The 27,127-nt window shown below is 36.2% G+C and overlaps 2 protein-coding genes across 2 annotated transcripts in view; one reads left to right on the forward strand and one right to left on the reverse strand.

Moving 5' to 3' along the window:
* LOC145684550 (uncharacterized) overlaps positions 1–14,738 on the forward strand; it is a 108,661-nt gene extending 93,923 nt beyond the window's left edge. Inside the window, exons 14-16 of the mRNA XM_081756945.1 lie at positions 4,279–4,464; positions 7,192–7,330; positions 13,672–14,738. Coding sequence (XP_081613071.1) covers positions 4,279–4,464; positions 7,192–7,330; positions 13,672–14,093 — 747 coding nt within the window. The 3' untranslated portion in view covers positions 14,094–14,738. The remainder of the gene's footprint in view (positions 1–4,278; positions 4,465–7,191; positions 7,331–13,671) is intronic.
* The window catches only part of LOC145686080 (constitutive coactivator of peroxisome proliferator-activated receptor gamma-like), a 180,699-nt gene that overhangs the window by 137,362 nt on the left and 16,210 nt on the right, over positions 1–27,127 (reverse strand). Inside the window, exon 2 of the mRNA XM_081759003.1 lies at positions 19,426–20,772. Coding sequence (XP_081615129.1) covers positions 19,426–20,740 — 1,315 coding nt within the window. The 5' untranslated portion in view covers positions 20,741–20,772. The remainder of the gene's footprint in view (positions 1–19,425; positions 20,773–27,127) is intronic.

The raw sequence follows: 27,127 nt of genomic DNA on the forward strand, positions 1-27,127 counted from the left end.
AAGCAGAACAATTTGGTGTACAACTGACCTGTGAAGAATGGCAAATATTATGTTCACGAATCGACCAAATGAACGATTATTTTCATGATGAGCTAAATGTGACCATAGTCAAATCATTAGGCTCAAATCATGAAGTGGTGCTGCGTACAGTCCTCGAAGAGAAGATGGTGCTGTTACGTAAAAAGAGTACATTCCATGTCCCTCGCAATATGGTGTATCTAACACAAACTGAATGGAACAAATTCATCAGCGTATTTCAGTGTGTGAAACATGCAGTGGAAGTGTGCAACAAAACTAGTATATTCCTGAAAAAGTACTATTTTGAAAAATGTGTTATGCATATTGTACAACATGTATCTAGATATTGTGATGGTTGTCAACATCGTTCGTGGGTGCATACCTGTATTGATAAACAGTTTATTTGTGATCAAATGGACATTGAGTTTCCACCAATTGATATTGCATTAGATCTTAAAAGACTTCAATTGGAATTAAAATTATATGCTAAAGACAAACTAGTGCAAGAAGTTCAAAATACATTGTATCGACAATATCCAGAACCACTATCTGAACGATGTGGACCATCCAAATTTATAGTGGTACATATTGAAGACCTGTACGAAGATACCAAATGCTTATATTAAAACAATTTCTAAAACTGAGTGGATGAGTCAAGATACCCCTCCCAAATTTTTAAAGGGTGCATCAATGTACTCATGTCTTATGATAGGAAATGAACCTATATACATGACCATATGACCATATACGGTAATAGAACCGCATCAAACGGGATAAATTGGGCCAAAAACCAAACACGTGATACAACATATTGCTTATGTTTATATTTTGGCATTTTTTTACTCATGAAAGGGAACAAGGTGGACCACCCAAATTTATCATGATACATATTGAGGTCATGTACTATGATAGCGAATGCTTAAATTAAAAAAATTCCAAAATTTAAGGGATTGGCTATGGTACCCCTCCCGGGGTGCATCAATGTACCTATGTCTTATGATAGAAAATGGACCCCTATACATGACCATATAATCATATTAGGTAATAGGACCTCATCCAAGGGAATAAATTAGGTGAAAACGAAACACGTGGTTGTACTAAAATTTGGCAATTTCGTACCCATGAAAGGGAACGAGATGGACCACCCAAATTTATCATAATATATATTAGGGTCTTATACTATTATACCAAATGTTTAAATTGGGCAATTTCCAAAATAAAGAGGTGGGCCAAAGTACCCCTCCCGGGGTGCATCAATATACCCATGTCTTATAATAGGGAATGGACCAATATACATAACCATATAATCATATAAGGTAATAGGACCTCATCCAAGGGGATAAATTGAGCCAAAACAAACACGTGGTTGTACTAAAATTTGACAATTTTGTACCCCTAAAAGGGAACGAGGTGGACCACCCAAATTTATCATGATACATATTAGGGTCCAGTACTATAATACCAAATATATAAAATGAGCAATTTCCAAATTGAAGGGGTGGGCCAAGGTACCCCTCCCAAATTTTTAAAGGAGTGCACAAATGTACCTATGTCTTATGATAGGGAATAGACCCCTATACATATAACCATATAAGGTAATAGGATCTCATCCAAGGGGATAACTTAGGTCAAAACCAAACACGTGGTACAACGTATTGCTTACGTTTATATTTTGGCAATTTTGTACCCCTAAAAGGGAACGAGGTGGACCACCCAAATTTATCATAATACATGTTAGGGTCCGGTACTATAATACCAAATGTTTAAATTGGGCAATTTCCAAAATTTAAGGGGTGGGCCAAGGTACCCCTCCCAAATTTTTAAAGGAGTGCACAAATATACCCATATCTTATGAAAGGTAATGGACCCCTATACATGACCATATAACTATATAGGATAATAACACCTCATCAAAGGCGATAAAATCGACCAAAAACCAAACACGTGGTACTACGTATTGCTTACGTTTATATTTTTGGCAATTTTGTACCCCTAGAAGGGAACGAGGTGGACCACCCAAATTTATCATGATACATATTAGGGTCCTGTAGTATAATACCTAATGTTTAAATTGGGCAATTTCCAAAATTTAAGGGGTGGGCCAAGGTACCCTTCCCAAAAATTTAAAGGGGTGCACAAATGTACCCATGTCTTATGATAGATAATGGACCACTATACATGACCATATAACCATATAAGGTAATAGGACCTCATCCAAGGGGATAACTTATGTCGAAACCAAACACGTGGTACTACGTATTGCTTACGTTATATATTTTGGTAATTTGATACCCCTAGAAGGGAACGAAGTGGACCATCCAAATGAATCATAATACATATTAGGGTCCTGTAGTATAATACCAAATATGTAAAATGAGCAATTTCCAAAATTTAAGGGGTGGGCAAAAGTACCCCTCCCAAATTTTTAAAGGAGTGCACAAATATACCCATATCTTATGAAAGGTAATGGACCCCTATACATAACCATATAACTATATAGGATAATAACACCTCATCAAAGGGGATAAAATCGACCAAAAACCAAACACGTGGTACTACGTATTGCTTACGTTTATATTTTGGCAATTTTGTACCCCTAGAAGGGAACGAGGTGGACCACCCAAATTTATCATAATACATATTAGGGTCCTGTACTATAATACCCAATGTTGAAATTGGTCAATTTCCAAAATTTAAGGGGTGGGCCAAGGTACCCCTCCCAAATTTTTCAAGGGGTGAACCAATATACCCATGTCTTATGAAAGGGAATGGACCCCTGTATACGCCTATATAACTATATAAGGTAATAACACCTCATCAAAGGGGATAAATTAGGTCAAAAAACCCCGAAATTTGAATTTTTGGCAATTTTTTACCCATGAAAGGGAACGACATAGACCCCCAATACTGATAGAGGTACATACTATGGTCCTACCCTACCATACCAAATTTTTAGATTTGGCAATTTCCAAAATTTAAGGGGGGTGGTCCTATGTACCCCTGCCAAAATTTAGGGGGTCGGCCATTGTGCCCCTGCCAAAATTTAGAGGGGGTGGTCCTAGGTACCCCTAGGTCATTGACCCCGGGCCAAGGTCATTGACCTTTGACCTATGACGTCACAAAAATTTTTGCTGACTCGGCTCAATATAACGGGGGGACTACTACTGCGGCGATTAGAGAGGGAAAGGGGGGGCAGTTGCCCCCTCCACTTTATTGAGGTAACCCATTATATAGTTTCATTTGGAAATGTAAAGTTTTTGTATGTATTATTTGCCGTTGCGTGAGGATGTATTGGTTGTCTTCCCGTGGAGTTAAAATAGCTACAGGAATTGCGTTTTAATTGCCACGGAAACTAGCCCAAGAATTATTCTTTTGGAGCACAACAGTTCAGCATACTTTCACTTCTTCTTAGAAGGGTTTGATATATTAGTCAGCCGCTTTGAAACTAATTGAGAGAACATTTCGCCAAAAAATAAAGTCTTTCACAAATTATTTTTAATTGCACAAAAATCGACAGTTCTAAAATGGCTTTTCTTCTTTCTAATAGTAAAGAATATTGATTAAAAAGAGAGTAATAAGAAACAACTTCTACCTTTTCCATTGTTTTGCAGTATACGAGTGTACATACAATTAAATTTAATGAATTCAACATAATACTAGGTTTTAGGATTATTTTGTATAACTGGAGTGTGGAGTGATTCTAAGTATTGTTGTCTTTTGATGTGTTCCAAACCAGTGATAAATGCATCTAATGGTAATGAACATATTTCGGGAAGGTGCAAAAGCGAATATTTCTTTAAATGTCGTAGTATATGCTTGTAGTATTTACTGTCTTTCATTTTCTAAGTGTAATAACATATATTTCATTACTATGATTAATATTATCCTTTCTATTTTCTTGTTTTGCAAATTTGGTATTAAATAATCTGATCACACAATTTTCCAGAGAGAATTTTAAGATGTTCATGAGCAAGTACTAAATCTCTTCTTATACTTTCGTTGTTTAAGAGTACAAAGGGCTAGTACCTGCTTGCGTTGCTCTTGTCAATTTACTTAATAAAATATAAAATACAATATACGGTGTTTTAACCGAAAAAGATAGTATCCTATTAGTTATACAACCTTTCGTTAAGTCTTGCCCCTGTACTTTTAACGTCCAATCGCCGCCACTGCTTAAGGTATTTACCTAGGTACTAAATTATAAAGACTGTTGGGGAAAATAATGAAGATCATTAAAGAAAGAACCTATTTCCATTTCAGGACAAAAAATATTCCATGCTTATACTTCTTCCTAATGACGAAGACGGCATTGATCGACTTATAAGAGATCTACAGCATTATCAACCAGACAATTTTGTTGATAACCTGGAACTGACAGAAATGCGAGTTCTTATTCCAAGATTTAAAATAGAATATGTAAATGAACTCGGGCCTGTATTGGCACAGGTATGTATATATGTAACATAAGTAACTACATAATCTTTTGTAGAATATATATATATTCCATTTTACAGATAACAGCAGGAATTATGAATGAAAATTGACGACTTACTTGCTTAGCATTCTAACACACTTAAAACAATCATCTTAATGAAATGGACAATTAATACCTGTATTCTTTCAAATGCTGCACTCAACCCATAGCACAATTTGGTCAATGTTGTTGGTATGCAATAAGCTAAACTATGGAAATTTCACGCAATACTAACTTGGATGTGATTTTGACGATAATCAACGTTTCCCTTTTATTTTAATTTCTCATCTATATTTCTGGTGAAATACTCGATCGTCTTCCTTCAGGATTATTTTTGAGCTTAAATTTTGAAGATGTTGGCTATTCACATACTAGTATATAGCACTTTAATGAGGATAACTAAACTGTAAAAATCTATATCCCAGCACTTGAACAAACAACGAAAACACATTCACTAGCATGTAAATAGCTAAGTACCTTCACAATTTGAGCTCAACAATCATCTGAAGAAAGGCGGTCGAGTAGCTTGCTAGAAATACAGATGACAAATCAAATAAATGGGAAAAATTGACTATCATCACAGACATTCATGCTAGTATTCTGTTTAATTTTGAGGTATTTTCTGTGTGTTTAATTAGTTGTTAAAGGAATTTTATTTATTATAAGTAGATTTTCTATTTTGTTAAATGTGATTTTATTTAATGATCCTCCAAATGTTAATTTCAGAATTTTTCCCTTAATCCACAAGTTATATTAAGTTCTCTTCTAACAGTTTTACACTATAGAACAGCGGTGGCCCACGTGAACATATGATTTGTTTTCTTATTCTTTTTAAGAAAACAAGAATAAGAACACAGTGGCCATCACAAAATACCTGAATCAATACTTGAAAATATTTCGTTAACCTTTTGGTTACCTAACCTATTCTACAAAGTAAGGCCATTGGTAATAGAAAAGTATTTATAGTTCATTCAAGGAACGTTCAGTACCTCATGTAAACAAATACACGTGGTGATTGTTTCATTTTATTGGTTAAAGAGTCTTGCCGCATCCATGCGGCAGAAGAAAATAGTCCATTGTCTAGTAAGCTGTTTTTCAATGTTTTTGTTGCTTATAAGGCTCATTACCAGAAATACAATTTACTTACAGTGAAATAACAGAAACAACAATCTATTTAAGAACTAAATTGAATTAATGCAATAAAAGAGAATACGCATGCGTAGAAACTGGGTTTGGCCCACCTTATGCGCGAATCACAGTTTACAATATGGCCGCGTGCGGGGAATATATGTAAAACATTGGCTGGCTACAAGTACATGCTTCTTGAAAGAAGCGCTGACCGATGGCCAATCATCCGATGACTGGCGGAGTAATGCCATTCTACTATGTTTACATCAGGATCAGAAGGTTCATTGAATGAACTTTAGAAAAATGCAGATTTCATTAAGTTAAATTCAGATGTTCGTAGCTCAGACCCTAATTGGCCTAGACACATGAAACAACAAGCATGATACGTATAACAGAACAAAGAATCAGAAAAATGTATGGCTCACACGCATTTAAGGAACCGGGGGTAATTAAAATGGCCCACAAGTATGCTTATTTTGCTCAGGTCTTCAGTGCATTATAAATTCACAGATTAACTGCAATTATCCAACTGGAAAGAGGTGAACTGGAAATAAAATAATATACATAATTCCGCGACCTCAGGTTGTGGATCGAGGAGAATGCCTCTAGGATATAGAGGTTAGCTGCGAATACACCTAATGAATAAGCAGTTGCGAACACACAAGGAGTAGTCCTCTATCTTGGGAACATGACGTGAGGTTAACAACATCTTCCTGTGAAACAGGTACTTGTTCAGAAGCATTCACGGAAGCTTCGGACCACGACTGATAACTTGGCACGACCTCAGCATAGTAAAATGGATATTAAATTTGGACGCAAGAGGGACGAAGATGGGAAAGGCGGAAACTTTATAATGAAGAACTGAATAATTTATATTGTTTACCTAAGATTGTTAAGGTCATTAAGTCTAGAGACTCAGGTGGGCAGGTTGTGTAGCTAGAATGGAAGAAAGTAGGAACACTTTTAAATTTTTTGAACTGGAAACACAATTGGAAAAAGACCATTAGGAAGACCTAGGTGCAGATAGGAGGACAATAATAAGATGGATCTTGCAGAAATAGGAATAAAAAGTAGAAACTGGATTCAGTTGGTTAAGGACGGAAGTCAGTGGAGAGCTTTTGTTAATGCGGCACGGAACCTCCAAGTTCCATAAGCCTTATTTAATTAATGTACTTGCTTATTACTAATTTTCTACGACTAAGTTTACTTCCAATACAAAATACGTTATAAGTCGCCAGCAAAATTGAGTACCCACGCTCTGCTTTCTCCCCCGCTTTTAGTTTAAAACTAATCGACCAATTTTAAATTATTAACACTTTATAGTGAAACTTTTGTATGACGAACCTATATTCAGTGATATTTCTTCAGTAAACTTTACAGCAGTGCAATTTCACTTGTTAATGATTATCTCATGTTTTTCTTCTTTTACGAAACTGTGACCTTACATGACATAAACAATCACTGTTCCATATTGTTTTACATTCTACTGTAGTTTCAACATTATATTCATGACAAATTTTCAAAAATAATTGAATTATTGTATGTTTTTCTTCCTTTTATTTATTTTTCAGTTGGGCATACGAGAAGTGTTTACAAATAATGCTAATCTAACTGGAATCACCGCTAATCCATATCTGAAGATTTCAAACATTTTGCATAAGGCTAAAATTGAGGTTAACGAAGAAGGCAGTGTTGCTGGTGCAGCAACAGGTAATTAAGTTTTATTGCTATTAAATTTTGAAAATAAATAGATATTATTACGTTTATAACTGACTATAATTATGCAATCTTTAACTAAACAAGACAGACAAAAAAAATCTTAGGATTATGTGCTTAAGTGTCAATACATCAGTTTTAACAATCAACTTTTGACATTTCTTACTGGTATACGTAAATTAGTTCTAATTCAAAATGTAGAACAGTAGCAATGCTTGACTTTCCCTCTTTTAATGCATGATGTAATCTCAAGGTTTAATTTAGCATTTCATCTGTCTTTTGTTTCACGTTACATGTCTGAATCTTTCATAACTATTTATTACGATGCAGCCTCTTATGATGTCCACATAAAAAAGAAATATGTTGAGGTACAGTCCAGATGACCTTAGCTGGGTTCAACATTTTTGCATGTACACAGTAACAGAGACACCTTCCTTGAATTCTCGATCGAGTGTGCGTATTCACTCGTTGACTTTCGTATCTCGTTCATAAAAATTGGTGTTGAATAACTGCAATATTTACAGTCTGTCTTATGACAACTAAATCAGTATATAATACTACATACTACACAAGTACTCATAATCATCACGAAATTAGTAGAAGGCCAAGAAGAAAGACATGGAAATATTGTTTTAAACAAAACTAGACGATACTGTTTATGTTGCACATCCCAGAACAAACAATCAATATGATGAATTGACTGAGACGGAAATTATCCCTCGCCTTTACGTATCACTTCAGAACATGTTTTGCCCCAAATGCGCATCATGCTTTTACATGTTGACATGAATCATTGTGTTACACTCCATTTTTGTCACACACACACACACACACAAAAAATAAATAAATAAAATAAAATAAAATAAATAAATAAATAAAAATAAAATAAAAAAAATAAAGTATGACTGTGAGTGACAATCTTTCTGCTGCTGATATTGACAGCAGTTCAGGAGAACATTTCTAAATCACTGTTCGATTTGGGTGTAGGTTATCGAAGTGTACTACAGCGCCTTCGTAGCAGGAAAGACAGTTTTTAGATTTTTTCTCCAAATCTAAATATAATAGTTTTCGAAAGAAATCTCACACTTATAGTTATGTATTCAATCTTGGTTGTCTTAAAAGAAAATGCATTATACACATGACAATACTTTTCGTGTAACTGAAAAAAAAAAAAAAAAAAGATCTAAATAAAACTTGTTTAGTAAGTGCGTTTGAAAAATGGTTTGCTTATGAAATAAGGTAGTTTCATTGATATTGTGAAACCATGGTCTGTAAGTTTTCAAATAATATGCAAGTCATTATGAGAAGCAAGTGTAAAAATAGAAGCTAAGGTAGTTTATTATAACCGTTCGGATACTAAGAATAAAATTAACTAAAAGCAATTTGAGTCAAAGAAGTGAAATGTTTCAAGAAAAGATACACATATGTTTATTTAAAGATAAACGTAATTTCACGCAAATTTGTGTAATTTGTAAATAAATAATTGCTGTGCTTACTGCGTCTAAACTGTACTAGATTGTTTCAGCAAAACTGTCGCCTTTAATAGTAAATCAGGGGAAAACTCGCATGTAATTCTTGTCTCTTCTAAGAATATCATCTTCATTTATTGTCTGAGTCCAATTATACACTGAAGATGTTAAAATTCTTACCAATATAAAGCCCTTGATACCCAAACAGCTCTTCTTTATAACGATTTTTTCCCCTCTGGTCTTTCCTACTGTAAACACTTTGTACTACACTCTTTGTAACGACGAGTGTAATGTAGATTTCTTTACTGTGACCTTTCATGTTGCATTCGTGTCTTCCTATAAAAGTGTAAAATGAAAAATTCTACATTATATTTGTTATTACAACAGAATTATCGCGAAGTATTTAAATAAATAAATAAATAAATAAAAAAGGTGGGGGAATCGTAGAGTTATTCGAGTGCAAGGGTTTTAACAAGAGTTTTAACCTCGTCACTGTTCAGCAAACGCAGTAAGTGCTAGAGAACATTCTGAGAGAAGACAAGAATTATATGAGTCTAAGCTATCGATGAAGGCACCAGTGTTTGTCGAAACGGTATAATACAATATTAAATGTATTTACTTAACTGCTTCCCGGCTTACATCCGAGGGAAATTGTCCTCCATTTGGACTTGACACCGGGACTAATTGGCCACAAATAGGATGAGTCGGCCGACTCACGAAGTACTCCTGATAAAAATACGTTGCACTGATCTTTACATACTGGTAATATAACCGTCAAGAGTCATTTCAGGACATACAGATAAACAGTTGCACAAGTGAAACCATTATATATAAAGCAGGAAACTCCCGCCTTAGCCATTGAGAAAATTCCGTTATTGCTTGGTATGTAAAATTTTACGGTAAATGTATCATAATCAATAGTTAAAAGAGGGATTAAACTACAAATTTAGTATGTAGATAAAGTTAATAAAATTAAAACTGAAAGTCCAATCCAAGTTAATGTTGGAAGCTACGTAGCAGTCGATAAATTTTGCCAATTTCTATCACTATATTTAAGCAACCTTGGTTTCTTTATAAAACAACAGGCATTCAGGCAAGCCGAAATATGAGTTTTGGTATCGTTTCGTATGTTTAGGCTTAACATCCTTATGTGATACAGGGGTTATCAAGAAGACTTTCGTTTAAAATGACACCCGAACCGCTACATTGTTTACACTTGAAAGAAGTGCTGTGGTTCGACTGAGAATTGAAAATGGGATGTCTTGATTAAAAGATGAAAAGGAGATAAAACTAATGCAGATGGTTTGATATCTGGAAACGTCACCATAAAGTTCACACGATTTAAAGCATTTTTCTTTCCTTTTTTTAAAAAAATTTAAACGTTTTATTTAAAAAAAAAAAAAAAAAAAAAGCTGGTTTAAACCACCTTGGTTTAAACCAGCCAACACTGTTTACAAGTAATCCATTTGCTTATCTACTGATAAAAAAGTTCATATTATATGAAACTTAATTTTGAAAATTATTTCATAGCCAACACCAGAAAGAGTCTACACATAAACTCACTTGTTTTTCTGCCAATAACTTCCGAACGAATTGATTCCTATTATGAAAATTTTTGAGGAAACATGCAATGTTTTGTACATGGAACTGCCTGTAAAAGCCTGTCAGATTTTGACAGACATACAGGCGCCTGTTTCGGCGAAAACACATGTAAAGAAAATATTACAGGCACATTGTCTTCAGGTGATATGCATGCCGAAAAAGTATTAAACTTCTGTTGGGAATTTTGCACGGAAACACGCGTTGTACAGAGCCTGTACATTAAAATTAGAACATGCAATGTACACGTAGTCACTCACATGCAAGTAAATGGAGGAAACATGTGCATGTAAAGTACCTTGAATGGATTGTTGATAACATTCGCAATACAGTAAGAATGAAAAGTACAAGAAAGGTGGCTGTTTATCAACATGTAATATACATGTGTGACATTCGCATTACATGTAAATACCATGTATTAGCGTATAGCATGGAAAAGCATGATGTAGAATATGTTATTTTACATTTATCATTTTCGTGTACATGCGAAGTGTGTAACTCCCCTACGTGCAGTGTACAGGTGAACAGGAACATGCAATGATCATGACTGCCAGTAAATGGATTAAACAGATACGTGTAGTGAACAAAGTGGATTGGAGCTAAACATTCACGTTATAAGCATAGGAGACATGCAATATTCAGGCACAAGTCTCCAATTCGACATTCTTCGATATGCAAGGACCTGACACATGTATAATACATGGGATTACAACTGAATACATTGCCTGTATTATTTCCGTGTGCATGCGAAATGTGAACTCACCTATATGCAATGTACAGGCAATGTGCAGGTAAACGGAAAAATGCAATGATCATGATTGCCAATAAATGGGTTAAACAGGTGCATGCAATGAACAAGGTTGATTGTAGTGAATCATTAATGTTACAGGTGCAGGAAACATAATATTCAGGCACCAAGTCTCCAGTTTATCATGCACATATGCAAGGTCCTGACACATGTATAGTACTTAATGCGATGTACTTTTACATGTATATTCCCTAACATGCCCACTAATTCGCTAACACCTATATTTCACATGTATTTAACATGTGAATTACATTTTTATCAAATGAAAAGCAGCTGTCGTCAGATCCTCATGAGGTAACGTATATGTCAACTACATGGAATATGCCGATTACGTACATGTCTTTCCATTCGCTACATCATGTTTACACGGATTTTTCACGTTGCAAGGTTGCAACCCTATCAACATGAAAACTACCTGTTTCCGTGAAATGAACATGCAATGATCGTGAAAAGAATCGATATTCTGTCTCATGCGTTTAAAAGTGTTCCATTTTCAGGCCCCTGTAAAAATATGCATGTTTCACAGGCGCCTGTAAACTACTTGCATTTTCTGTCTGGGTCATTGAAATACAGTGTTTAGTACTGTACAATAAATTACGTCCTCTCTACATCTATAAATGAAGATATGAACAGAAGATGACGCAGACAATTCACAGCAGACCGCACCACTGTGTACGAGGAACACTGTAGTGCCGACCACTATCCCTCTAAAGTCCTGACCTCGCGCCCAAGACTTTCACCTGTTCCTCATCTGAAGCGACTTCTGACCGGACAACATTTCCACAACGCAGCTGAGTAGCAGACGGTTGTGACAGTTCTTGGTGGGAGAATTCTTTGACACAGACACACAAAAGTTGCTGTCACGTTACGACAAATGGCTCAACAAGGATGCTAAAAAGTTTGTAATATATCACTAACTTTACAGTAATGAAAATAATTTTCTTCTGATGTTCGTCTTTCATTTTACAGCTCATCGGAACTTGCTTTCTGGATGAGCCTCGTATGATGATTCGAACATTATCAACTAGAACGAAGCCAAATTCAGTACCCAGTAGAATGTTTCTCTCATAACTGGAATAGCCCGCGCATGATCCTCATGGAATTTAACTATATGCTGAATGCTTAAAATACTGAAGGAAAGGACAATACATCAATATATTGGTCCACAAGTCCAGGTTTGATTCCCGATGGAAGAGCATTGAAATTTGAACGCACTAAGGAGGTTAGAATTCCACCTTAAACTAGGTCTACGTTTCATATTTCTTCAGTGCTGAAAAAGGACCCTAAACTCAATAAACAAACAAATTGTTTTTTTTTTTTTTTTTTTTTTTTTTATTCATTATCTTTATTTCGTTGATTGATCGGTTGCTTTGAACTTTAATGTCTATTTTCGGCAACAAGGCCTTTCGAGATGTGGACCTACAGCCTAACACGTTATTAGAAAATTGTAAATTCCCACTAGGAATTGAAGCTGGGTTTCCCGTATCGAAAGCAAATATGCTAATCGTGCAGCCACAGGAGAGCTTCCTTCTTTATTCGATTGACACCTAGCTTCTGAGGGGGAATTACATTGAGGAACGTGGTTTGTATTCAAACAAAGCAGCAATAACCCTCGAGTACACCAAAGTTAAATAAAGTTGTCTACTGTGAAAGTTTACACACTTTATTTCTGCGCGAGTATACAGCAGGTATAACAGCATGTTTACTGAAATCCCAAAATGAAATTTCGTGACCTTTTCTTTACCAAACAATAAAATTTCGCAACATTTTTATGGGCGATTTTGGGTGTGAATTAGGCCGAACTTTCATGCATGCGATAGAAGCGTGCTTTGCTTGCGATTTGGTAGCGTCTAAAGCCGATCACAGACGTTTTTGGTAGTGAATTTTGACGTTTTATAGAACAAACTTTTCCAGTCTGTACTTTTATTTGAACAAATAAAAAGAATCGTGACCCAAAAGCTAAATTTCGTTGACTTTTTCTTGACTTATGACCGTTTTCTGATTTCGTGACGTTTTCGCGACTTTCGTGACTGATAGATACCCTGTATAAAGGAAAGTCGAACTCCACATTATGATCAGCCGCCTTTAGTCATAGCTTTAAAAAAAAAAAAAAAAAATATCACTGAAACACTCACAGATATGATATTCATTTTCTTTTTTTATGCTCATACTTCTTGTAACTGGGAACAATAAGGGCATGGGAGGGCATAATTTTTATTAACACTATAATTCTTTTACTTTACAGCCTTTACAATTTTTCTTGAGGTCAAAAATTGAGAGACGTACAGAAGACAATATCTTATCCAGATAGCATTACTCATATTTTTCGTATACGTGACTGAAACGGAAAATGATATTTTTTTTCTTTTATCAAATTATTCGACAGCCAATTTAAATTTTCTGTATATTATAACTTCCTAGATCAATTTTTGTTTTATTATTATTATTTTATATTTCAGGTGTACAAGTAGTCCCGCTGATAGGATCTGTTTCTCAAGCCTTAAACGCCAATCATCCATTTATATTTTTCATGCGAGACTTAGAAACAGGACACTATATTTTTATGGGAAAAGTAACAGATCCAGAAGCGGCTCCAGTAAATGCAACAGCGTCAGATATGAAACTTGAAGAGATCATCCAAGAAGTGTTTCCACAACCAGGATCTTCTCTTGCATCAAACACACCTAATAACACTCAGGGCTTCGGATTTCACAATCAACACACTCTTCCTCAACGTCCTTATAGACCCGAATACGGAAATTACACGGAGAAATACCACAGTGATTCAAGTCCAATTTCATTTTCCGTTCCCAATGCACGTAATGGAAATATCAACCCTTCGTATCTACCCCACCACTCAACGCGTCAGAGACATTCTTAACAATGTAACTTACACTTTAAGTGTTTTTGTTCTCTTTTTAATTACTTGAGCAAGTATTAAAACTTGAAATGATATACCGGTACATTCACCGGGGGTTTGGTCACTATGTAATTATTTAAGGTAATAAGAATTCGTTTACATAAGTTTAAGTATCACTATTAAAAATAATTATTCACTCATGTAAAACTTTATTGTAAAACTTTAAGAACAGTTTATACCCTGATCCTCAACTTGATATGTGCAAAATCTATTATAGAATAATAGTGCCATGCAATGGTATGTATTTAATGATTATTTCAAGTCTCTGCATTCCTAACACTGCGTCACATTTTATTTGTATTGTTTATTTCAAAGCATAAGCATGTTCTTACGTAACAAATGTACAATGTTGTAAGTTTCAGTACAGGATTCGTTGTTTTTAAACTAAAGCATCTACTTTAGCCTTTAGCTTAATAGGTTCGTTAAGCAATGTCCCAGTTTCTTTATCACTGTACATTTTTTTGATTAAAATCATGTAATTTTATAAAGTATTGAGTGTTCGAAATATGACTACTTTCAAATGCAGGAGATATGTGATGTACAAATGAACAGTATTAAATACAAAATAAAAGAATTCTTAAAGAGTTAACGTGAGTTTATTTATTTATTTATATTAATTTTGAATATTTCACAAAGTAAATAAAGAGAAAGAAATAACATTAACTTACCCTGTTAATAGCACATACCGTCAAAAAATTAGATGTAAGTTTTTTTGGCTTTTTTCGAGAAATTTTTCAAACTATCTGACGTTTAAAAAATATTCATTCAGTTTTGTTTTTTAAATAAAGAAAATTAGTCTATCTGCTTAAAGAAGTACAAAGTAAACACGGAAAACAATATTTTCTTCTATTGAAAAATTTAAAATATATTGTAGATTAACTTTCCTATATCCACTCTACGTCAAATTTGGGCAAAACTCCAAACGTAAGTACAAAATTACATGCTGTGATGAAAATAGACTTCACTTCTTATACAGCTATTATGATTTCATCAATTTTCCTGTATTTTTTTTAAACTCCTGAGATCATGAGAGTATGAAAGTTTATTTTTATTTATTGTTTATTTCATCAACTAATGTCCAACAACAACAACAAATAAATATATATATATATATATATATATATTTGTTGTTGTTGTTGGATATTAGTTGGATAAAATATAGATCTCAAACGCATTTCTCTTCCACCGATTAACCTAACCAAAGTAGCTTTAAAACAAACAAACAAACAAAAATTAATTTTGCTGTAAGCATACTAAATGTCTATACAAAAACTGACTCCTATACAATAACATTTAGAATAATACGCACATTGGTCTGCGTTGTTCCGACATATGTAATAGACTATTAGGCCCTGGATATTAAGAAGGAGCTGCGATGGCTCAGTGGTTGAGCGTTCACCTCTGGTGCTTGGGGTCCCGGGTTCGATCCCAGCCTCCGCCAAGTAAACTTTGTGGTGGACAAACACCGTGTGCGTGGGTTTTCTCGGGGTTCTCCCGTTCCTCCCACTTTCTTCATTCCACCATTTCATTCATTACTCATCATCACCGTCTCCTTTAGCCTAACCGGCATAACCGTGGGACGTAAAACTCAAAAATTTCATTTCATTTCATTTTTGGATATTAAGAAAGACGAACATTTGAAATTGTAGTGAGACTCTAAAACTAACACGAAATCTCCAACGAGTTGCTGGTGATTTACTAATCAGCTCTTGAACGTCAATTCACGCTGAAGCTCACCATCCTAATACGAAACTGTACTCCTCAACTGAATTATTTCTAAAAATGTTCAAATACATATACAGGGTGAACCATTCAGTTTGATACGTCCTTGTAATTTTTAAATTAACGGACAAAGACACAATGGCTTATTTACTTCATTTTAACTCACATTCAAACGTACTGACTATGTTTATCGTTATCGCCAGAACTCTGACGATAAACACAGTTAGTGCGTTTGAAAGTTAAGTTAAAATAATATAAATGAAACACAGATGGAGTACAAAAAATGAGTTTGTTTAATTAAGCATTATAGCTGTTTCATCCTGCATGCTGAGAGGTCAATGCCTCGCTAGATCTCATCCTTCATGATTACGGTGTAAAACAAGGAAGTAAATCAAAAATTACAAAACAATGTATTTTATCTCTAGCCTAGGATGATTATGAAAAACGAAGAAACTTTTTACGCCAGAACGGAAATATAATGTTAGAAGATGAAGCATCTATTTGGAAGACAACCTACTTTAAAAGAGAGACAATAAGGGAAAGAAAAGTATACAAGCAATGTTGACGTGTTTTGTCAGTCTCAAATTTTATTTGGTATTACGTAGACAGTATAACCGAATTGTCTTCATTCTAGAGATATTAAACTCGTAATTTAAGAGTTTAAGTTACATAATTTTACATTGAAAATTACACTAGTTTTGTACATTTCAAGTAATTTAATACACAGTTTTTAAGTTCTAACAAGGCTTACTAATTGCCGTATTTAACCAATTGTAGATTTATCTTTTTTTCTTTCTTTCTTTGTCGGTTCAAAAAAATGCCCCTTGGCTTAGAATTGGTACCATTAACACGGCCGGTGAAGCAATGAACATCCTATATCGAATGTATGGGAGAAAAAATCCGAAAAATGTCGTCAGAAGCCGCCACAAGTAAGTTGCTGCCTTCGTGTACACTCAATGTTGCTAAGTCAATGGATCGGGACAGGACGTTTGGGCGCCGCCATTTGGGCGCGGACGTTTTGGCGCTGCCGTTTGGGCGCCGGACGTTTGGGCGCAAAGCCGTTTAGGCGCCAGACGTTTGGGCGCGAGGTACATAGTAGAAATCACAATTTGCGACATATAAAGTAAGCTAGGCACTGAAAACTAAGCGCCAATCAAGATATATACATTTCCTACACTTCTATCTTTATCTCACCTCATTTATCTGTATATTTTCTATCTCTATCTTATTTATTCATCTAAATTAAATAGTTTAATGCGTTTGTGGCATTTGTTGCCTAACCTCGTCATGGATTGATTTTTCGCTTGTTCACGATTCTTGTACTTCTGATCTAATTTTTGTATTATATAAGAAAGCTAGGAAATAAAGGAATCAGACGAACTGTTAATTTTCTTAATGTTAATTAAAACATATTGATTTAATTTTTGTATTTTTTTAAAGAAAGTTAATAATTACATATTTATGAATATTAAAATTTGTTTTCTTTCGTATTACGTTTGCCAAACTCTTCTCTTCCTTAAATCCAATAAAGAACTACCAATAAAAGATTGCAGCGTAGTCGCTAACACTCTCGCCTTCGGTGCGATCGGTTCCGGGTTCGATTCCCGGTGGGGGCACTCGGTCGAAAAAGTGTAACACGCTCTTTCAGGCCAGCCACCCTGAATGAGGTTTTCCTGGGTTTTCTTCATTCACATCAGGCAAATGCCGGGGTGGTACCTAATTTATAGGTCCAGGCAGCTTCCTTCCTTCCCCAATCCTTTCTTCCTTCCCTTTCCCCGGATAGTGTGCTCCCTCAAACGTGACGGGCTAAATGGCCTTAGATGCCGAGAGCCCAGAAATCTAAAAATCCTATATTCTAATCGAGTTGAGGGAAAGAAATTTTGCATACATGGTGTCTAAGACATATTTTGCATACAGGATGTCTAACACATTGAGTTTAGGAACTGTAGTATGCCGTATTTCTGGTATCACTTTTTTTATTAACATTCCAATATAAAAATCAAAACTTAACACACATTTTTTTCGTCCCATTGTAAGCATTTAATCTACATTAAAGAAAGTGGCGAAAGAAAAAAAAAACAACGATTTCAAAGTGAAAAATAATAGTTAAGTGTACATATATTGGTCATTTAGCCACTAGAAATGTGTTTGACATTCACACTTATTGCGTAACTACAGCAGAAGGCCTGCTTTAAGTTTTTTAATGGAATAGGCTCACTATGTATGTAATGCAGTCAATCATATGTAGTCTGGTCGACTTACATTTGGCTTGAAAAGTTATCAAATAAAAAGCACACTTAACTTTCGTTGAAACTTAAATTTACAAAATTTAATTGTTAATTCAGTTTTTATAATTTTGAAATTCCAGTATTTCTAGTATGTAAAACAAAATCCAGTATAATTCAAGGACTTCCACTACAGTAGACACCTTGTGATATCTTGATTCGAACTTAGTACTCAGCGCCTAACATAACGACTTTTTAACTCGCGCCCAAACGTCTGGCGCCCAAATGGCTTCGCGCCCAAACGTCCAGTGCCCAAACGGCGGGGCCCAAACGTCCGCGCCCAAACGTCACGTACGCCAATGGATTGTCTTCTAACTGTAGTAGATTTTAGTTTTTTTCAAGAAAGAAATACAGGTTTTAAATTGCTCATGTTTGGATTTAATAGATATTTTAAGTGTTCACAGAAAAAAATATTAATTTAGAAGAAATCATTAGCATTTAGCATTTACCTTTTACGCTTTGCATGCTTCATTAACAATACCCTGCATTGGTGAACAGGAAGCGTTTTTAGGGAGGCATTGTGGCTCAGTGATAGAACTCTCACCTCTGCTGCTAGGGGGTCTTGGGTTCAATCGCAGGTTATAAGAGTTTTTGGTGGACAACATTGAGTCCGTCACACTCGATCACTCAATCTCACTTACCACCCATTCCTTTAGCCTACAGCGCATAGCCATGTATCAATCAAGACAACTCGAAACCTCATACAAGTACAACCAGAAAAAAAGTCCACGAATTTTAGGGAGGTAACCCGATTGTACACCCAGCATACAGTCTGGACCTTGCACCTATGATTATTACTTGTTCACATTCATGGTGTACTTCCTACACTCGAGGTGGAGAACAACCACGAAGCAGCATTGCAGGAGTTCTTCGCTTTGAAGAACAAGAATTTGAATAGGTGTGGAATCGAATCATTACTTCAAAAGGTGCAACACGACGACCTTTAGTTTGAATAGTACCAACTTTCGTTGCAACTTGAAACATAAAACAATAAGTGACCGAAATTGCAATATTTTGTGTTATTATATTATTATTGCATATTATTATTGTATATTATTACTGCATATCAAGTCGAAGTGATAATTTTCAGCCGGGATATCTTTTGGTTGGAAACGCTATGCAAAAGATTGTCATTACAAATTTATAACACTGTTTATCCACAATCAACTGATTCTTCAAAAGACTACAAGAATATTTTAGAAGTTTGGAGATATTAATATATTAAAGCCACACAGACACACTGACAGGTCGCATAGAAAATAACAAAGAAAATAAAAAGACCTTACCTTCCAAAGTGATAGCAGAGACTTGGTCCGCTTCTGAAAGACTATCATCACCATACATACACCATTCTTCAACAACAGGTGTCGAGTGCTCTTGGTCGGTTTCGCGTATCTTCTCTGCAAGAAGTAACCCATAGATGCGTTGTCGGATGGGTCTGAATACAAGCGCAGCAGGAGGTATACTTGTACGAAAGTCCTCAAGACTTGTACTAGATTCAAAAGGTGCCCCTTTCATTATTGTAAAAATGTATGGCACGTTATCACAGCTAACGTGTTTCTGTTGGGCCTTATCAGAAATAAGTTCCCAATGGTCAGGTCCATCCGGGCCCATTTTAAATCTTCCAGTGCTGCGGAAGTCTCGATCTGCCGCGTCGTCCAGAAAATAACTTCTTACGCTAGTTTCAAGGCACTGGGCTTTCCTTTCGTCGTTAAACACGGTTCGCGCAATTGTAGGAAGAGCACCATATACTGCCACACCCGCTGGTTGTTTCTTAATATATTCGGCAACGCGATGAATAACATTATTGATTACCAGCCTATTGTCATGTTGGTTCCTGATTTTGCCCCGCTGACAAAGTTTCTTGTGAAAGGTCACAAGTTCATTGGCTGGCACTATATCATTCCCCAAAAGGGAAGCTAACAAGGGCAACTGGGAAGTCTGTAAGCCAAGGGTCCTTGCAAGAGCGAACCGATTATAATTCAGTGTTTGCATAGTTTCTAATTTCAGGTTATTTATAGACAAATAATATTGTGCACAATCAAATATAACATAATCTGAATCTTGACCTAAAATGGCAAAGCAATTGTGAACTTTCGCGTATTCCGCGATTTCCTCATCACACTCACGCAGTGAAGTATATACTTCACACCCACATACAAACTTAAACACATATCTTGCAATAAGACCAGCTCCTGGTGGTAACTGGAACAATTTCGGGTCTATAGAAGTCACCTTTTGTCTTTTCATTATATCGAACACTGTATACACATCCTTCAAGTTGTGCAAACGTCTCTGAACCCACACTGGTCTTTTACGACTTTCAGTAGCCCCGTCAAAAAAGAAAACAAGTTTTACACCAATCTGTTCAAATGCTTTCACAAAGGCTTCTATTCGCTCCACATATTCTTTCCATTGGCCACCAAAGAGCCAGTTCAAATCCTTGTACAGATATCGTAAGCAAGATGATCCATCAACTACTATAACAACTTCTCTTCCAGTCTCTCTTTTGTAACTGTTAACCAGATCTCGGATACTAACAGTGTGACATGCCTGTGGACAATGGTTTTCCAAATAATATTGAAGACCTTTTACACCCATGATTTTGGCTTTCGTACAATGGTCATGAAGAACTGGAAAACAAAGATAAGGGAAGTTTAGTAAAGTAACAAATTTACAACTAAGGTAAAACATTGTATTTACAGTCCCGTTAAGGCCAATTATATTTGCTTTTCGAGTCTATAAAAGGAAAAAACATAATAAATACGGGATGCAATAGGTAATCAGGATATCTATATCTATAAAATTGAAAATCACTATGTTTGTGACTCTAAATCTCCTGAACCGCCCGACCGATCTCGATCAAATTTGTAACATGGCTATGGTACGAGGCTGGGCTGGTTTTAGGCTGTTTACTATGATAGTAGAACTGAGGGGGGGGGGGGGGAAGTACAAAAAATAAATAAAACTTCGTAAGTCCTGAACCACTCGACCGATCTTGATCAAATTTTCAACATAGATGAGGTTCAGGCCTGGGATCATTTTTATGATTTAAATTTGACGGAACAACGTAGGGGAGGAGAAGGAGGGGGAGATATATAAAAATCAACTTATATAAGACTGAAAGTGGCTATTTTGGTAACTTAATAACTCTTGAACTATCCAACCGATCTCAATTAAATTTTCAAGATACATGAGGTTCGGATCTGGAAACATTTTTGTAATTTCATTTTAACGGTAGATCCTAGCGGAGGGGGACGTATAAATAGAAACTAATACAATCTAATAACTTTTGAACCACCTAACCAATCTCGATCAAATTTTCAACATATATGAGGGTGGGTCCTTGGGTGTTTTTATGGTTTCACTTTGACGAATCAACCTAGGGGGGAGGTATATGTAAAAAAAAAATAATAAATAAATAAATAAATGAAGATAACTGCCTTTGTGACTTTATCACTCTGGAACCACCCGACAGATCTCAATCACATTTTTAACATACATGAGTTTAGGAGCAGAAATTACTTTAGGCTATTCACTTTGACGATGCAACGCAGGGGAGGGGGAGAGAAATTTAAAAATGATCAAAAATGACCCATATTAGTGTTGAATCTATAGTTTTCGGGGCCGATGAGAGAAACAGTGACACTTCTGATTCTGTTTCAATCCAAGTTCAGCCCTGATAGTTGGGGGGAGGGTACAACGTAGGGGAGGAGGATAAACATTTAAAAATGATCGACAATGACTAATATTGGTGTCGAATCTATAGTTTTAGGAGTGGCTGACATTAACAGTGACGATTCTGATGCCGTGTGCCGCAGTAAGGAGGAGGGGAGCTATATAAACCGTATGGGAGGGGGAGGGGAGATAAATTTAAAAATGATGATATACCGCCTCTGGATTTTCTGCAATGAAGGCATACCGCCTCTGGTTTTTCAGTGATCAAGACATACCGTCACTGGAAAGTAGATGATAAATACCTTTAATAAACCCATTTTTATACACAGTAATTGACGAATAGCTTTTCACGTAAAAAGATTTTATTTCTTATGTAGAAATAATTTATAAGTTGACAACCCGACATTTTTGTTATCTTTTTCCTATCTTTGCATTTAAAATTAGGTGTCTTCAAAGTTCATCTAGTTTATATTTTGATGTCCCGTACTGAATTGGTCTTTCTTATGCATGTGTGTCTTTTAGTCTTAATGCATATAAATGTCGTGTTTTGAGCATAGGCGGATTTAGGGGTTGTCTGTTGTAGGGGTGGATCTTTTGGGGATTTCGAATATTCCTCAGTCGAATCGGGGTCGGGACTTTTCCCGCAGGAAATTGCTAAGATAAAAACTCGATTTTTGAACATTTTCGTGCATAATTCTCTTTAATACAACATAAAGGGATATTTTTTCAGAAAGTTACTGACTGGAGATCAAAGTCTCTCCATGCCCCCTCCCCCTTTCCCGTAACTACAGAGAAGCTCTTCAATGGTCTTCAGTCATTATGTAAATAGAAATGCAATCTTTTAGACAACATACCCTCATTGTATTTTAATATTCAGATAGCCGGTATGTCGAGTCAAAATCGTAATAAAACATACCGCCTCTGCTTTTTTCCCAATTCGAATATTCCACATAATACAAGAAACCTGAAACCTCCTACTTTATCAGTTGAAAAGGAATATGATTTAAACGCATTCTTAAAAAAAAAAAAAAAAGTATAGAAATGATGCAAATGATTTAAAAACACAAAATCGGTTTAAACCATAAAAATTTTCACTTTTTTAAAAAAAATCAGATTTTTTGAACGTTTCCGATTAAAATGAACTACACTGACTATCACCAATGTGTCCTTAATAAATCTTAGCATAATATACGGGATGTAAGTTCTCAATAGTTCATATTGGCTTAGTTTGTATTGGCCACAAACATTTCATACGTGATATCAGAATAGATTTAACGGTTTACCTTTGCACTGTTTGCATTTATTGCATCATATAGTTTTTTTTTTTTTTTTTTTTTTTTTTTTTTTTTTTTTTTAGCGCAATTCCCATTTTTTTTAAACCACTGATAATAGGCTGAACACTTACGTCGAAGCGATTAGGTAAAAAGTTTTCCACCAGGATTCAATAGAATTGCAAGTGCAATATTTTATTTCAGATACGTTTTGTATTTGCATCTTCTCTTAATAAATTCAAAAGTACAATAATATAATACGTACAGTACTTTAACAATTTTGCAATTTAATATTTGGATGTGTTTGAAGAAATCCAAATCATTCAATGTACTATCGCTGCAATTTGTTTTGGATCACTCTATCACACTTACCATTGGGATACTTGAAGAAATTAAAAGTAGGCAGTTAAGTTGTAAAGCTTCAAAGTTCAAAATAAGATATATATATATATATATACAGTTTAACAGTAGGGATGTACAAATATATCGGTATCGGTGATATCGGCCACTTTTGGAAGTATCGGTATCGGCAAATGGACACTGATATTTACCGATACATTTTTCGAACTATTTTCAATTCTACAATCGATTTCTTTATACATGTGTACGCCTTTGATTTGCACTACTCGTATTCAACTGATATTTTTAGTCCTTCGACGTCAAAATAGTGGTGAAGTAAAGCCAAAAGTCCTCAGTCAGGATCATGGGCGCCCGAAGAAATTTTCTAGGGGAGGCATTCCTGGTTCCTATATTACGTCTGGTATTTAATATACGTAATCCCTCCCCTTCGGGCGCCAATGTAAGGATAGCCGACCCGTAATTTGAATCCCAAACGAGACGGAGATTTCAATTCAGAAGAAAGTGCTACGGAAGAAAGCAACAAGATGCTCACTTTGTCATTATTTTCTACTACTTACTGGTTAAAAACAAGTTAATAAATAGTTCTATCGTTTTCGACTTCGCTTAAATAACCCTCTTATTTTTTATGGTATACTCAGCAACACCTGGTTCAGCACGCATAATTTTGTAAACAACAAAAATTTGTAACGATAGTATCCGTTTGCATTATATGTATGTAATAGAGACTAGTCAATACAATGTAACTATCAAAGTACATTATCACTCTAAATATCAATCACTGACTCTTAGAATTAAGTTTACACTATAAAGGTAACCAAGAAAGTTCTGTCGCTTTTTGCGGAGGTCTGTGTTCAATTGGCCCTCACAGAGTGAATTGAATGCGAATGGAGATAAGGCGAAGGTCAGTTGTTCGTATGGGTATATCCAACATACTACCTGGTTGTGGCCGTTCACTTACATGTGAACTTTCATAAAGACAGAGCGAACATGGGACCTCCACAGAGCGTCATAACGGCGTGTATGCTGTATGCGTTCAACACTGGGGTCAGACGCCGCTGCAGCAGGCCGAAGATATGCCAGGCCTTTGCTGAGGGTGTCGTCACTACGCGGACAATAACAAGTTTAAGGACGGTGACGAAGCACTTGAAGACGCACTACGTGCCGGAAGACAAACACATGTAGAAAATGAAGATCTTTCGGCAGCAATTGAGGGGAACAGTGGCCAGACATGTGAGGAACTGGGACTACAAATCAGTGTGAGTGGAGAAACCATTAGGCAGCGTCTCAACAACTTGGGAAGCACTTCAAGTTGAGTCGATGGATCCCACATGATTTGACGTCGGGTCAGAAGGCAACGCGATCAGACACCTGTGTTTCTTTGCTGTTTCGTCTGAGGAAGGAGCCATTTGTAGACAGGGTGTTGACATGTGATGAGAAGTGGGTCCAGTACGAAGCTCCACGGCACCGTCATCATTGGTTTAACATCCCATGAACCGATTCCAAAACAGCCGAACCAGTACTGCACCAGAAGAATGTCCTCCTGTGTGTTTTGGTGGGCTGCTCGCGGCATCGTGCAACGGGAACTGCTACCAGCTGGTCAGAGCATCAATTCAACTGTGTACTGTCAACAGTTGAGCCGTGTTCAAGAAAACCTCAAGAACTCTGGAGCCAGCACTTCCGAATCGCAAAGGGTTCCTCCTGTTACAGGACAACACTAAGCCTCGCGTGGCTAGAATGACTCGGAACACCATTATACGCCTTTGATGGGAAACTACTGCATCCGTCATACTCCCCGGACACTGCACCGTCCAATTATCACCTGTTCCATTCCTTGGACTATCACCTTAGAGGACGCCAGTTCAAATCCATAGTAAAGGTGCAAAATGCACTTGATACCTTCTTCGCTTCACGGCCCACCAAGTTCTATCGCAATGGATTCCATGGCCTTGCAAAACGTTGGCAGAAGGTCGTCGATGATGATGGGACTATTTTTGATCTTCCAGGTAAGTCTTAGGTGACATATCAATGTTTGAAGCTGGTGGGTGAAAAAGCGACAGAACTTTCTTGGTTATCTTTATGTATAAGTACAAGGATCATTCAATAAGTAAAGAGACAAAGTCTATATTTTTAACACTAATCATTTTTTTTTTTTTTTTTTTTTTTTTTGTTTCAGGGGTGTTAGCTGGCAACCTTGGGATATGTTCTGATCTGCTGTTTCGTAATTTTATGTCAACGTAACTTCAAAAATATCAATTTATCATGGCAAGTCCTCTAGAAGATTGCACCTTAGAAGAACAGCGCTCAGTCATTAGGTTTTTAGTCGCAGAAGGTGTAAAACCAAGTGAAATTTTTCCTCGAATGTTGAGACAGTACGGTAACAGTTGTATGAACCGTGCGAATGTGTACAAGTGGGTTGATCGGTTTAAAAATGGCCGAACAAGTGTAGGTGATGAACCCCGATGTGGACGTCCAGTGGAAGTTTCTGGTTCTTCGTTGGAATCGAGGATTGACGGACTTATTCGTGATAACAGAAGAATTACTGTTGAAATGATAGCTGCGGAAGTTCAAGTAAGTGTTGGAACTGTTCACAATGTCATTAGGAACATTTTAAAGTACAGAAAAACGTGTGCCAGATGGGTTCCCCGACAGCTTACTGACGCTCATAAAGAATCAAGGCTTTCCATTTGTCAAGCCTTAACGCAACGAAGTTTGATTGAAGGAGACGCTTTTTTTGAAAGAATAGTGACTTGCGACGAGGCCTGGATCCATCACTACGACCCTGAAACCAAAAGGCAGAGTATGGAGTGGAAACACACTTGCTCTCCAGTTCGCAAAAAATTCAAGGTTCAACCTTCCGCTGGTAAAGTGCTACTGACCATCTTTTGGGACTCACAGAGTCCAATCTATTGCGATTTCCTTGAAGATCAGCGAACTATCAATAGCATATACTATTCTGAGATGCTAGAACACAAAGTTAAACCAGCTATCAGGAGCAAACGCCGTGGACTCTTGTCAAAAGGAGTCATTCTTCAGCACGATAACGCCCGCCCTCATACAGCCCAGCTGACCCGAGATAAGCTTTAAGAATTGGGTTGGGAGGTCTTACCTCATCCTGCCTACAGCCCAGACCTCGCCCCATCTGATTTTTACCTGTTTGGACCACTCAAAGACGCCCTACGTGGAAAAAGATTTGCTAACAATGAGGAAGTTAAGGCAGCGGTGCAAAGGTGGCTTCGGGGTAAATCGAAAGATTTCTTCGCCAAGGGAATTAGGAAGCTGCAAGAAAGATGGGACAAATGCATAACTGTAAAGGGTGATTATATTGAAAAATAGCCTTAGTTTTGAAAGATTGAAATAAATCTTTATTGAGCTATAGCAATTTGTCTCTTTACTTATTGAATGCCCCTCGTATTTGCTGCTTTTTTAGTTCATTTTATGTGAGTTGGATTAAATTTAGAGGAAATATATTTTTTGTATGGAACCTAATATGAAATTCTTCTTTCTGCCTTTGTATGTCAAATTTTGGCCTCATATCTAATATACCCTATTATAATGTTGATCATATCATTATTCTGAAAATTCCTGACAATATATAAGAAATGTGCCCAAAAGTATCAGTATTGGTATTGGCCTCTTCAGTATCGGTGAAAAAGTGGTATCGGTACATTATTTTTATTAG

Source organism: Thermobia domestica, chromosome 5 (genome assembly GCF_964235325.1).
Source record: "Thermobia domestica chromosome 5, izTheDome1.hap1.1, whole genome shotgun sequence".
NCBI lineage: Eukaryota > Metazoa > Arthropoda > Insecta > Zygentoma > Lepismatidae > Thermobia > Thermobia domestica.